This window comes from Anas acuta, chromosome 2, assembly GCF_963932015.1.
Source record: "Anas acuta chromosome 2, bAnaAcu1.1, whole genome shotgun sequence".
In the NCBI taxonomy this organism is placed as follows: domain Eukaryota; kingdom Metazoa; phylum Chordata; class Aves; order Anseriformes; family Anatidae; genus Anas; species Anas acuta.
The window spans coordinates 150,484,490-150,497,154 of record NC_088980.1 but is presented as its reverse complement, the minus strand read 5'-3'; the positions used below and the strand labels follow the sequence as shown (position 1 = coordinate 150,497,154).

The 12,665-nt window shown below is 45.8% G+C and overlaps 1 protein-coding gene across 3 annotated transcripts in view; it reads left to right on the top strand.

Annotated features, from left to right (window-relative positions):
• Positions 1-12,665, top strand: part of ST3GAL1 (ST3 beta-galactoside alpha-2,3-sialyltransferase 1) — a 76,568-nt gene that overhangs the window by 42,889 nt on the left and 21,014 nt on the right. For 2 of the 3 annotated variants that reach the window (XM_068672695.1, XM_068672696.1), the window contains exon 2: positions 6,946-7,732. In XM_068672695.1, the coding sequence (XP_068528796.1) occupies positions 7,421-7,732 (312 nt within the window). In that variant the 5' untranslated portion in view covers positions 6,946-7,420. Of the gene's footprint in view, positions 1-5,666; positions 5,959-6,945; positions 7,733-12,665 lie in introns of those variants that run through there. The other variant, XM_068672698.1, reaches the window with a different exon arrangement.

The following is a 12,665-nucleotide window of genomic DNA, read 5'->3' as shown; positions in this document are numbered from 1 at the left end:
TAGGTGTGTGGGCAGGGAAGGCTGTGTTGGAGTACCAGGGAGATCTCCTGCCTACCTGGCCAGCTCGAGCCTGCCAGCAGACCTGCTCACTGGTAAGACACGAGTCATGATATTTTTTTCAGATCTTTAGCACCTAAAATGCCATGCAGTTACGCTCTATAAACCACCTCCAGTTCTCCTCCTATTCACTGCGATGGATAAAACAACACCCAAGGGCTGGCTCCAAATTCAAGAAACATGGAGGAGTTGCTGCCTTCGGATTTGTTCAGAGCAACTTTTCATGGCTTAAATGTTCCTGAATTTTTTATTTTTATTTTTTACTTTTTGTTGTTGTTGTTGTTGTTGTTTGTTGTTTTTATATAGGCAGTGTTGATATGATTAACTGGAGTTGCCCGGGGTGAGCATTTTACCAATCCGAGCAGTATACCAATGGGCTACTTCGATATTATGACCCTTTTTGACAGAGGTGGTCAAAGAGCTTTGTGCCTCGCAGTGGGGTCAGAGACGGGGCATAAGTTGCATATTGTTTTCTCACTGATTAAAAGGCAGGTGGGATTTGGAGCTGCTTTTCCATGTCTGTGGGCACACAGGACAGGAGAACCTCTGTCACCCCTGTGAGGAGGTAAAGAGGGACGGGTGAGAGCTACCAGTTAGCTCCGAGGAACAGAACTCAATTTGATGTTAATTAAGTTACAGATGGAAAAGAGTGAATTCTTAGATTCCTAAAATCATAGAGTGGTCTGTACTGGAAGGGACCCTTCAATATCATTGAGCCTAACCCCCGTACCATGGGCAGGGACACCTCCCACCACACCAGGTTTATTCAAGCCCCATCTGACCATACTTTGAATACCTCCAGGGATGGGGCATCCACAGCTTCTCTGGGCAATATTTTCCAGTCCTTCAACACCCTCATGGGTCACCTGGTGGTTTTCCAAAACTGCATCCTTTGTTTTTTGGTGCCTGGGAGGGATGGAGCTCACCTTCTCCTGCCAGTTCTGTGGGGCCAGCAGCATTTGTGAAGTCACATCCTGAAAAGGCTGAACCATGGAGGCAGGGGCACATACCGTGCTGTGGCACGTGCAGCATCCCCTTGTGTCTGCAGACGTCCTCTGGATCTTGACTCCTCTTGAGTTCCATCGCCTGGAGATAAGGGAGGTGGACCAGAGGTATTTCACGGGCTCCCAGCATTGTCTGTGTAAGGGAGGCTCCAGTTTCTGCCCTGTGTTTAACTGTGAAGTGTTGCCAGGCTGTCTCGTAATTGCACAATACATCTCACGTAGCAAAAGCCTTATGCTCAAAGGTCTTTGGCAAGGTGTCAGACCAATGAAGTGTTTCTTTCTAAATGTCAGCCAGCTCCTGGCAGTGGGAGGTAGCCAGCGATGAGCCAGGGCAGGGCAAACAAGCCTGCGGTTTGGAATAAAACAGTCCCATCCATTGTTCCTTTCCAGGATTTAGCGCAGAACTGAGGCGGAAAATTGTGTGTATTTTTCCAGGGACCGGCTTTCTGCTGCCCCAAGGTGATGTCTTCCAAACTGTTCTGGACCTCTGTGTGTGCAGCAAGGCAACACTTAACCTTGCACCCTCTCATGGTTCATCCTGGGCCAGCGCTTAGAGACCAACGGTTGCCCAAGCAGTTACTCACGGGGAGCGTGTGTGGGAATAAGTCCCAAAACAGCAGGAAGGATGCTTGAGGAAATATAGCTTGTGTTGCCAAAAGGCTTTACAACAATACAGCTGTCAGTGGCTTAGCTGGGAAACTAATTTGTTTTTGGGGTTTTTGCAGTGGGATGATTGTAGCTGTGCTTCTGAAAACGGGCATTTGCAGTTCTGCTACTGCGACCTTTCTAACACAAATTAAAATTACAGCCAGTCCCAACTCCTTGACGTCTACATTTTCCAACCCTATAATGCACAAAGGGCTGGATGATGGCTCCTGATGGCTAGCTGCGGCAAGTCCCCATGTCCTTCGCCAGACTCCTGCGGGGTGACGCACGCCAGGGAGAGTGAGGATGTGGTTTCTGAGTGTAAAGCGCTTCAGACCTTTGAACTATTCAAGCAGTGAGGCTGGAAATGCCTCTGCACAAGAATATTGTTTCCTGTTGCCTTTGCGCTCTTCTGACCAACATGTTACGCCTGGAAAATGTTGGTGGCATCAAAGTAGGGAAGTTTGTTTTACACCTGGGTATTAATGTTGGTTAGGGACCAGAAGGCTGGAGCCTGAACTGTCAGTGTCTGATGCAGGCTAGCCAAGATCTCATCAAAGTGCTGCTGGTAGTTAGGACTTCTCTGCTAGCAAACAGGTATCAAAAAGGGTCAGATTAAACCACAGAGGGACATTTATGACTTGGGGAGATGAGAAGTACAGTGTTTTTTTCTCATTTTTTGTAATGATTATTTTTGTTATGCTTTTCCATTTAAGACCCATCATCAGGAAACAAAGCGTACTATTAATAATGAAATAGTCTCTTCTGCCACACTTACAAAGACATACTTCTAAAGGTTTGTTTCATATCTGCAATAGTTTCAAAATAACATCGTCAAATAACTTGCATGTTTAGAAACAAATAAAAGTCACCTAGAAATGATTTTATTGTAATCAACATAGACTACGTAAGTTTGACCTCAGCAAAATAATCACTTGCGTAGCTCAGATTATTTTCTGTCACTCATTCCTGAATGATATTTTCTTCAAGATCTGTATTTCCAGCGAAATTACCTGTGGCCTGTGGCCAATGTGATTTGACACACAGTAATTCACACCGCTGCTCTCACTCGGCACTGCTGGGGGGAAATCAGACCGGATCCAGCAAATGAAGGGCGGCGAGGCTGGGGCAGCTCCATGCCTGGGTCCTGCCAGTAGCCAGGCTGGGCACTTATTCCCAGATGATGTTCACAGGGCAGGCATACAAATATATACACCATGGCTGGCAATGTAAAGTCATGGAGAGACACATGATCTTGTGCCATCCCCAAATGATCTCCCTGTGCACCCCATACTGTGTCCCATGCCACCAGGCAGCAAGCCCCCCAAAATGCTCTGGTGTTGACCCGTCTGGGTGGGTTTCACAGTTGGACGCTGGGGCTGAGGCTCTCCTGGGGCAGCCCCGGGGCCCAGACAGGGTTTCCCCTATTCTGAGTCATCACTTCATGTTCTCACCTACCCTTGTGCCCCTCTCCTCCTCTGGGTTTGAGGAAATGGGGCACTAATGGGCTCATGGCTCCTGGGATGGGCCTGGGAGCTGCAGGACAGGGTATTTATTGTTGGGGCATCCCCACCTGCTATTGTCTCTTTGTGCTCCCCTTTGGGTGCACAGATGAGCTTTTTCACATAACTGAACAAGTACAGTGAGAATACGCTACCGTTTGTAGGTGGAGTTGTCAAAAAAAATCTCCTGAAGGTGTTGTGAATTTCTTTGTATTATCCCATTGAACTGATGTGGTTTTATCCTTGTCTGTTAATGCCAAGCTGGCAAGCGACCAGGGACATTCTTCAGGTTTTGAGTTTGCAATGCAAAGAAGATCTACCCTGAGAGGAAAAAAAATATATTATTTCTGTTCCTCTCTAAAATATGAGAAAACAATGAACGCAATCAATTGCAATGGATTGATCTCAGTATATTTTATTTCAGTTCATAAAGCCTAGACAAAAGACTAAGCTCTGCTCTCCTTTACGACTCTGTAATCACACTGGCATCACTCCTGCACTTTGGTCCCACTGTGGAGGAACCTTCCCTGCTGTGTTCTTGCCTGGGAAATGCAGTTTTGGATTTTAGTATTGGAAGTTTGCAGCAGAATTAAGTTATCCTGGCGTGTCTGAGGGTGTCATGCACGAGGGCAAGGGTAAATGTAGGAAGTGGGAGCAGGTGGGAAGGTAGCAGGAGAAATCCAGACTGCAGATAAGACCTTAAGCACCCTGTTGCTTAAGGTAGCTTATCCTGCTGCCCACAGACAGGCCGGCCACATGCACGCTGCTGTTCAGCCCCATTTAGCTCTTGGGGGACTGCAGCTGGACTGAGGGCTGGGCATGTAATTTAAACCTCCGCACCTTTGGTTCCCAGAAATTGTTTCTGGGTCTGCTGCCAAAACGTCCTGTTTATAGATGTGTCTATGCCAAGGTCATGGTGAGTTATGTTGATAAAGACTGCGGCTGCTTGCACGCTGCTTCCTTGCAATGATTTCAATTAGCTAGTGCAAATAAGATCGTGAAGTGAAACAAGTTCCCAAAAGCTGAGCCTGGCAGTCACCAGCCCCGTGCGATGTCTCACACTGGCAGCAAACATGGGGCTGCTGCTTTGGCATCGTCCTGCCCTTTGTTCTTCTAGCACAGCAGTGTGGAGCCTGCAAAACCCCTTTATTAAGGATTTAAGAATACCCACAAGCAGAGGGGGCCATAGGACGGTGCTTGGTCTCAGACGCAGCAGAAGAGGCCTCAGCTCAAGGAAGGAAGAAAGAAAATCCTGATCTTGGACCTAACCCGTGTTTTAAGAAAGGAAAAAATGGGCCTGGTCCAAGTCACAGTGAAGTCGCTGAAAGCATTTTCCATTCATTTCAGCATGCCTTTTCCTCAGGCCCTAAATCATATTTATAGTCCCCAGAGCCCTTCTGCCGGAATATATTTATATATATTTTTTTCTATTGTGAGTACCCATAGGAAACATGAGAATACAGGAAACCGGAAAGAGTGAGAATTAAAATAGAGTATGCAGTGTGGAAAAGGGCCATGGGAGCTCTTCTGGTTTCTCACCTTCCCCTTGTGCTATAAAAGGTGGCATGATTATGAGTTTGGAGACACTGCAGTCCACTGTCTAAACACTGCTTATTTTTTTTTTCTTTTTCTTTTTTTTCCTTCCCCTCCCCCCCATATTTTAAATATAAGTTTAACCCAAGCTCAGTTAAAATAAATAAATAAATAAATAGAATCTGTTGAAATGGGTGTTTACTTTGGAGGCTGTAAGTGTGGTCTTTTATGAACAATACCCCATTTTATAGGCTTTTCCAAGAAAGGCTGGATAATCCCCCTCTCTCCTCCACTTAAAAGTAATAGACAAATAGGAACTGTGTTTACAAACAGTGACTTGGCTCAGCAGTAACAGCAGTAGGGGGTCGCCCCGCCAGCATCACGACTTTTGAATTATCTGGCCCATAAATGGAGAATCAATCTGCTTCTGGGACTTGGCCCAGCTCTGGGGGGTTTAGAGGCCGTGTTTTTGTTTAGACTAGCAACTACATCCATACCAGTAAAGTGAATAACTTTGGGACTGTTCACTGGCACAGAGGCCAATTGGTGTGGATGGGGCTGTTAAAATCCCATTCTTGCTCTCCAAGGCACGGTGACAGCATCCCCCATGCCTTCTGGGTTGTGATTCTCAAATTGCACGCAGAGAGATCTCTGTTTACCCCAAAACTCACGGGTCCCTTGAAAACATCCTTATCGGAGCCAGGCATGCAGAATTGCTCTGTGCCACAGCGTAATTCACTGCCCGAGCAGCCCGGGTTAATAAAGCCTTTTGTTATCTGCCCTGACCCACTTGTCAGCCCTCGAGCTCCTGTAGATGCATTCGTAAGGGCTAGGCTTCAAATAAATCCCAAGGCATTTGGCAAGCAGCAGCTGACGGGACGGCACAGCCTGCCCATCACGGGCTACACAGGGGAAACTCGGAGCAGAGGCTTGCCACCACAATCTGAGGCTCCTGCTTTCAGGTTTGGCTTTACGGGACTCAGTAAATATTTAACCAGCGCCGCTCAAAACCAGTCCCTTATCTCCAAGCAACCATCTCCAACCGTTTGGACAAGTACCATGGCCTTGGGCAGCTCCTCGCAGCTCTCCAAGAGAAGAGGCAGCAGCAAAGCCCAGCCCAGCCCTGTGGCCACCTCTCCTTGATCTGGGCGAGCCTTGTCTCTGGGGCTAAAACAGGAGTGATCCTGCAGGGAGTGAAAAATGGGAAGTTTTGACAGGTAACAGTCGCAGTTTTGCTCTCCCTTTGCTTGCCGGAAGCCTGAAGCTGCGTGAGCGAGACTTTGTTTGCAGGGCTTCTGCTTTTTCCCAAGCTGCACTTATTCTGACACAGATGCTTCTCCGATGTTTTCTTCTTCATTTTTATTTTCTCATCAAAAGAATGTTATTTAAGCCATGGCACTTTGGGGGCTTTTTGCAAACATCCAAAGTCTTAAAAAAACCACAAGACATTTTCTTCCCATGAAACAATGGCATTGTGGGAGGAAGGGATCCGGCTTTTGGCTTTTAGAGACTCATTGCTTGTTTAAATCTCCGCTCTGGGCCCCTCCGCATCCCCCCTCTCCCTGACTGAGATCTCGGGGGAACCTCTGAGATCAAAACCTGGCTGTACCTAACCTGCTTTGGCAGCGAGGGAAAATAGCAATAACCCATGCAAAACAAAGGCCATTTATCCTTTAACTTGTCCCGTCTGTCCCAGGATGTATGAGCTGTTCTTGCTTGGCTCTCTCCAAATCACGAGTCCAGCCCCAATCTGTTAAAAATGAAGCTGGCTGGGGGAGGAAGAAAAAGGAACCGATTCCTCTTCCTCTTGGTCCCGCTCCTCCCTCCTCTGCCCACACTTTTTGTTCAGCTGCTTTGCCGTACGAATACTTTGCATACCTAGTGGCTATCAAGGTCAGTTTAAGGGAATAAGGTGATTCATTGCCATTCAAGTGACTGCGAGCTGTAATTCAAATAAGGCCAGGGAGCTGCGGCTAACTCGATACAAAGGGACTCAATGTCCACAGGTCGATGCTCTGCCCTTTCGGAAATTTCAGCCTGCAACTTGTCAGTATGCAAACAGGGCAGCAGAAGTCACTGCTGGCCCTGCGTCCAGGGCTCAGAAGTTTTGGGACGGGCAGCGGAAAGCACAGAAACTAGGTTGGGAGCAATGCCTTTCTGACATTTATTTTTCTTTCTTTTTACGTGTGTGTGTGTGTCTGCAGGCTGCAAACAGCTCAGTGTGGCTTAAATGGACATCAAAGCACGTCTCTCTGCTGGAACGGACGTCCCCGACTGGTCTGATCCTTGGTGAACTAACTTCAATGAAAGAAAAAAGAAGAGCCATCCTCTGTTTTCTGTGATTTGGTTCTTTTAATTTATGGCTCGCTCCCACACAGAAAAGCTAAATTTTCATGCTGACATTGCTCCCCTCTAAATCTTCTGGAACGTGGAAGGACAAGGATCTGTCTTCGCTGAAGCCTCAGTGGGAGAGACTTGCCAGCACTGTGAACAGGGGAAGGGAAATACCCAACTTTGCCTTTTTTCAGCCTATTTGGGGAAAACCAAGCCTCCTCCCCCCCATGGACAGAGGTACTAGTAGGTCCATCCTGAGCCCTGGGCAGTAAGTGGCCGTGTCACCAGCGCCCTGTCCCTGTTGCCTTAGCTTTGGCCCACCTCGTGCTCTGCCAGTGCACAGGGATGGGCACCGTAAGGAGGAGGAACCTGAAGGTGTTCACGTTGGCCTTCGTGCTCATCACGGTAACGTCATTTCTGCTGAACTACAAGCACCAGGTGACCACGAACACCTGGGATCCTAAACATATCATCACACAGTTTTCTGAGCACGTCCGGAAACTCATCAAGTACCCTAGGAGGCCGTGTAGCTGTAACACCTGCATTTCGGAGCCGGGACATTCCCTCTGGTTCGACCAGAGGTTTAATTCAACTATGCAACCTTTCCTGACCTCACAAAATGCCTTGATCCCAGAAGACAGCTACAGGTGGTGGCTGGTAAGTGGAAGGTGTGCATGCGTGTGTGGGCCTGGATGCAGCCTGGTGTCAGCACAGAGGGTATGGTGCTGGGCTTCCAGAGATGCTGAGCAGATAGCAAAGATAGCAAGAGGCTGTTCCTGCCAAAAACGTGTGCAGTTCCAGCTGACGAGGCAGTCAGAGGTGGGACAGAGTGGGTGTTCTTGCTGTTGTTTAGCTTGCAGGCACTCATCGCACACCTTCGTTAGCTCCAGGTTGGAAAAATCCCCATCAGAAAAAGGGATTTACACATCTCCACATTGCTTTCTCCTCCCTTCTAGGATTAGGATTCATAACGTGGATTATTGTGCTTCAGGTGGTTGAAAAGGGCTTCTGCCATCTGTTGAGGCAGCAAAGAAAACTTATTGGGAAGTGTGTAATTCGCCTGGGGCTCTCCCAACTGTGAGACATGTAAATAATTACCAGTATTAATCAGAAAGTGATTCATTCCCTGTGTATGAGCACAGAATGCGCTGTGGGCAGTGACGTAAAGCAGGTCTGCAAAGCACACAGGTGGCAGTGGGTCACGGGGAGGCAGCAGCTCAGAAAAGGCACAGAAGGGAAGAAGGAGCATCCTGATATTTTGCCTAATTAAAGCCCTTTTTAGATTTTCTTGAAACTAGTTGTTGCACTGAATGAATTTGCTGGCCCCAGCTGCCCAGCTGCTGAAGCATAGGTTCTGGTGGCAGCCTCCCACTAAAATCATGGTTTCGTTATGAGGTGCTTTCCCCTTTGTCACTAAAATCAGTTTCACGTGTCTTGCATTGAACACGCAACTTGGGCTCCTGTGCCACAACCCTTAATGTGGAGTTTGGGGACGTGGGAACACCCCTCCAGCAGGAACTCTTGCTCACACGGGGGGAGCTCAGGTCTCAGAGGAGGCATCAGGTGCTGCAGGAACAGGGCTGGATCTGATTTTTATCACTTCACACTCCATCAGCTTTTGCATTTCCTCATGACAAAAAAAGATGCTAGTGAACTCCAGTGTCTAACCAAATAATATCCTAATTTTAGGACAATATCCACCTTTTTGCTATTAGCCTCCCCTGTTCCAGCTGTTGTATCCTTTCACCAGCCTTTTGGCCATGACTGCTATTTTCAGTCAATTGTGTTTTTTCTTGTTGCCCCCATATGCTCTTCCTTAGGTCCCCAAATTTCTCATGAAAAGGAAAGGTGGCAAACTCAAGTTCTGCACTAAGACCCCAGTTTGATTTTAAACAGGTTTGAGGTTGGAATGTACCCTCTCAAAAAAAAAAAAAAAAAAGTTTTAGAAAAGGAATAAAAACGGGACTTTCAGTACAGAAGTCTAAATTTCTGGTTCTCCTTTTTGTCGTGAAACTGAAAAGAAAAAAAAGCACAAATATCTAACATCAACTCAACCTGAAAAAGATTTTTGGAGAGGAGAGTTGTTTCTTTTTCAGCTACATGAAAAATTAAGAGACCTTTAGGACAGCCAAAAGTGGTTTGTTTGTTTGTTTGTTTCCCTATATAAAGGCTGTCCATTAATTTCAGGGCTGCCTAACCCTATTTTTAGTGTTTTCTTTCATTTTTTAAATTCAGGTCAAGTTCAAAGGGAATACACTACTTCGGAACACAAAATCAAAGCAGCTTTTTCTTAGATGGGAAAAGTAAATCTCAGAAGATTTCTCCACTTTTCCACCATTTTATTATTTTTTTCAGCCAGAACTTATTTTCAACCAGAACAGATGAAATATTTTGGTGCCCCCCTAAAACTGCATTGCTTAAGGGAAATTAGCCACTTAATGAAAATACTTGCCCTTATCTAGATTAGATCGCAAAAGAGCCCTGTCTCCTCTAGCTGGTCGTGGTGGGTAAACTAAGGCATGACATGGCCTCAGCTCCTCATTGTAACCACTTTGGGTGACCCTTTCTGAGACAGTTAGAGTCATCTGTACAGCTGGTAATTCCCAGGTACATCCTTTTTTGACATTCTTTTTTAGTCTCCTCTTCAAAGTGGTTCAGAGATTTCTGTCAATCTTAAAACACTGCTCGTGGCCATGTTTTACTGCTGCCTGCTTTCCTAACTCAGTAATTTGTGACTTTTTACTACATTTGGACTTAAAAATGAGGCATGAGAAGATCTGAAAATGCTAATTGTTGTTTAAGCTTCATTTTGGCTTGTAGGACTGACTCCAGACAGCATGATGGATTTATTATGCTGTAACTGAGATGAAGGTGACTGGAGCTATGTGTTACAAGGCTGTGATGTTGGTGTCGTGGCAAGACCCACGTAATATGGACCAAACACACGCAGGGCCCTTGCTGGAGAGCTTGGTCTACCAAGCGCAGTCTGCTCTCCCTTCTCATCAACCCTCTTGCTGTATTTGTGAATATGAATTATTCAGCCAAATGGTTCCTTAGTGTCAGGATCCCTGCTCTTATAGAAAAACCATGGGTGATTTCAGAGCCTAATGACAGGTATTTGATATAAAGTGATTTTTGAGACCAAAGGACTGGGTGGTTTCACTTCCTTGCAACTCTTCACATGCCCGCCAGGCTGCTTCACGGTGCATTTGGAGAATATATGGCCAGCTGGGTGGGATATGGCCTTTTTGGGGGAAATCTTCTGGTGCTTTGAAGGTCAAAAAAATCTACATGTTTGTGCCTGTGATCATGGAAACAAGGGGACTCTTGGCAGGGCTGTAACTGCTTTTAGTTTGCTCAAGTATACACAGCTGATAAACTCTACCTTGAGAAGTAATTCAGTTGGCTTACAAAGAAGGGCCCAAATTCTCCTGCTAGGTACACCCCTGCAGATGCTCTGTGATTTTTGTGTCTTAAAGTGGAATTGGAAGTGACCTGCAATTAAAATGGCAGATCGTAACCAGCTTGTTAGAAATCTTCTCATTTCTTCCTTCCTTCCTTTTGTCTTTCCTTCCATCCGTCCTTCTGCCCTTCCTCTTTCTCTCCTCTCTTTCTCTCCTCTGCCTGTGTTTCTCGGTCTGTCTGTCCATCTGCCTTCACTCACCATGCACCTCAGGGGCTGTGAGAGTCTCAGTGTTTTGGAAGCCGGCACCTCATGTCACGTGCTGCATTTCTTTCTATTTTCTCTCCCACCTCCCTGAGCTGGCTCCCCTTCAAGTTTTCCATTGTTATTCTATGAAACAAATGCTGTGGACGCTTCCACTGAATTCAGTAACCTGTATATAAGGGGACAGGACAAAAATTATATGCTGTAATGTGGCATAGCGTTTATTTATAGTTTTCTTGTTTTATTCTGAGTGGTTTTCTGCATTGTTTTTGGTGGTCAGAAAGTACAAAAAATACGAGATGGGAACCTGCTGTTCTCAATCCCAAACAACTCTGTGGAACTTGATGGATTAAAGCTGTGGTAAATAAAATAAAATCAGGCTCAGGGTTCCCTGGCAATCTTATCTGTAGCACATTGTTCATAAAGTACCATGTTACAACAATTTTTATCTTGAGTTATAATATTTGAGGGGGTTTATTTTTATTTTTATTTTTTAAAGAAAGCTCTTGGGGCCATGTGATTAGCATATCTAAAAGAAAATGTTAGCTTTTAGGCCTTATGGTTGTAGGAGAAAAAAAAACAAAACAAAAAAAAAAAACAACATAATATATGGCTTAAAGTTTTTCTCACCAGATGGCAAATAAAAGGGCATCCCCAACACGTGCACTGGGGAAGTCATGGAAGCTGAAGCTGCACTGATTTTTAAGACAGTATCAGAGCTACTTGGCACCTGACTCGTGCATTTTGAATGCTCTTTGTAGAAAATTTCCCCGACTACTTTGATCACAGGCAATCTTCTTTAAAACTGGGACACTATCTGTGATACTTTAAATGCAAAACCAAGGGCTCAGCACCCTGAAGGCAGCGTGTTTCCTGCAGAAGGCAGTGCCAAATTCCGTCCCAGTGCCTGCTACATACCCAGTCCCACCGAGTGCCATCCTGCTTGGTTTCAAGCAAGTGTGTGTTATTTACATAATACGTGCACATAATTCGTACTTGAGAATGCGTGTTTTCTGACAGACACAAATCATTGCACAAAGCCAACCCAAACACTTAAAAGCCCTTATATTTTTCCCCTAAATCTCTTTGATGTATAGTAATTGCAGGACATTAAGTGTAACAATAATAATGTCATATTTTCCAGACCAAGGAGATGTTTGTAAAATTGATGGTCTCCTTTTAACCTCTCCTTTGGTCTGCAAAATGGAGATTACCTGTGTTTGCCCCACCAAGCTCGTGCTAGGATTAATCTTTGTGCAATGTTTTATAGCTGAGAAGCGCTTCCTGAGTGTTAATGCCTCCAAACCGCTGCAGCAAGGCAATTAGTAGCTGTGCAAAAGAGGTTCTCATGGGGTTTTATTCTCTCTTTATCTTTTAAAAACAGTTAAAAAACGGAGAAGCCATGACAAAACTCTATTGCTACACCAGCTTCCCCAGGCTGCCTGGCCACATGCTTGCAGAAGGGCAGCCCCAGCAGTGCTGGCTGCTGCCAGACCCACACCTACGCCTGTCCAGCACACAGGTTGTGTCTCAGTCCATGCTTGACATGTTTCCCTCTGCATCCAGACTGCACTGATGATTATGGGTTAAGCAGGATATTTTATTCATGCTGATACATTGGAATCTTGTAGGTGTATCTAATACCGAGCCAAACTTGTCCTTGGATGCAGGATGTACAGGCACCAGGAGAGCTTTCTTTCCAAGCTCTCTTGACTTTATCTTCCTCCTCACTGCTCCAAGCAATTAGCTCTGAGCAGCCTTGGCTGAATTCACATCCTCCCCTTGCATCCCGTTAGCTGAGCTTTGGGTATTGCTTCTTGGCAATCACTGGTGGTGTGATGGTACCAGAGAGCCTTGGGAAACCTTCTGAGAAGTTTATAAAAGCAACAAATCCCAAGGTCTGTGGTCATCCTTAAAGGAGGT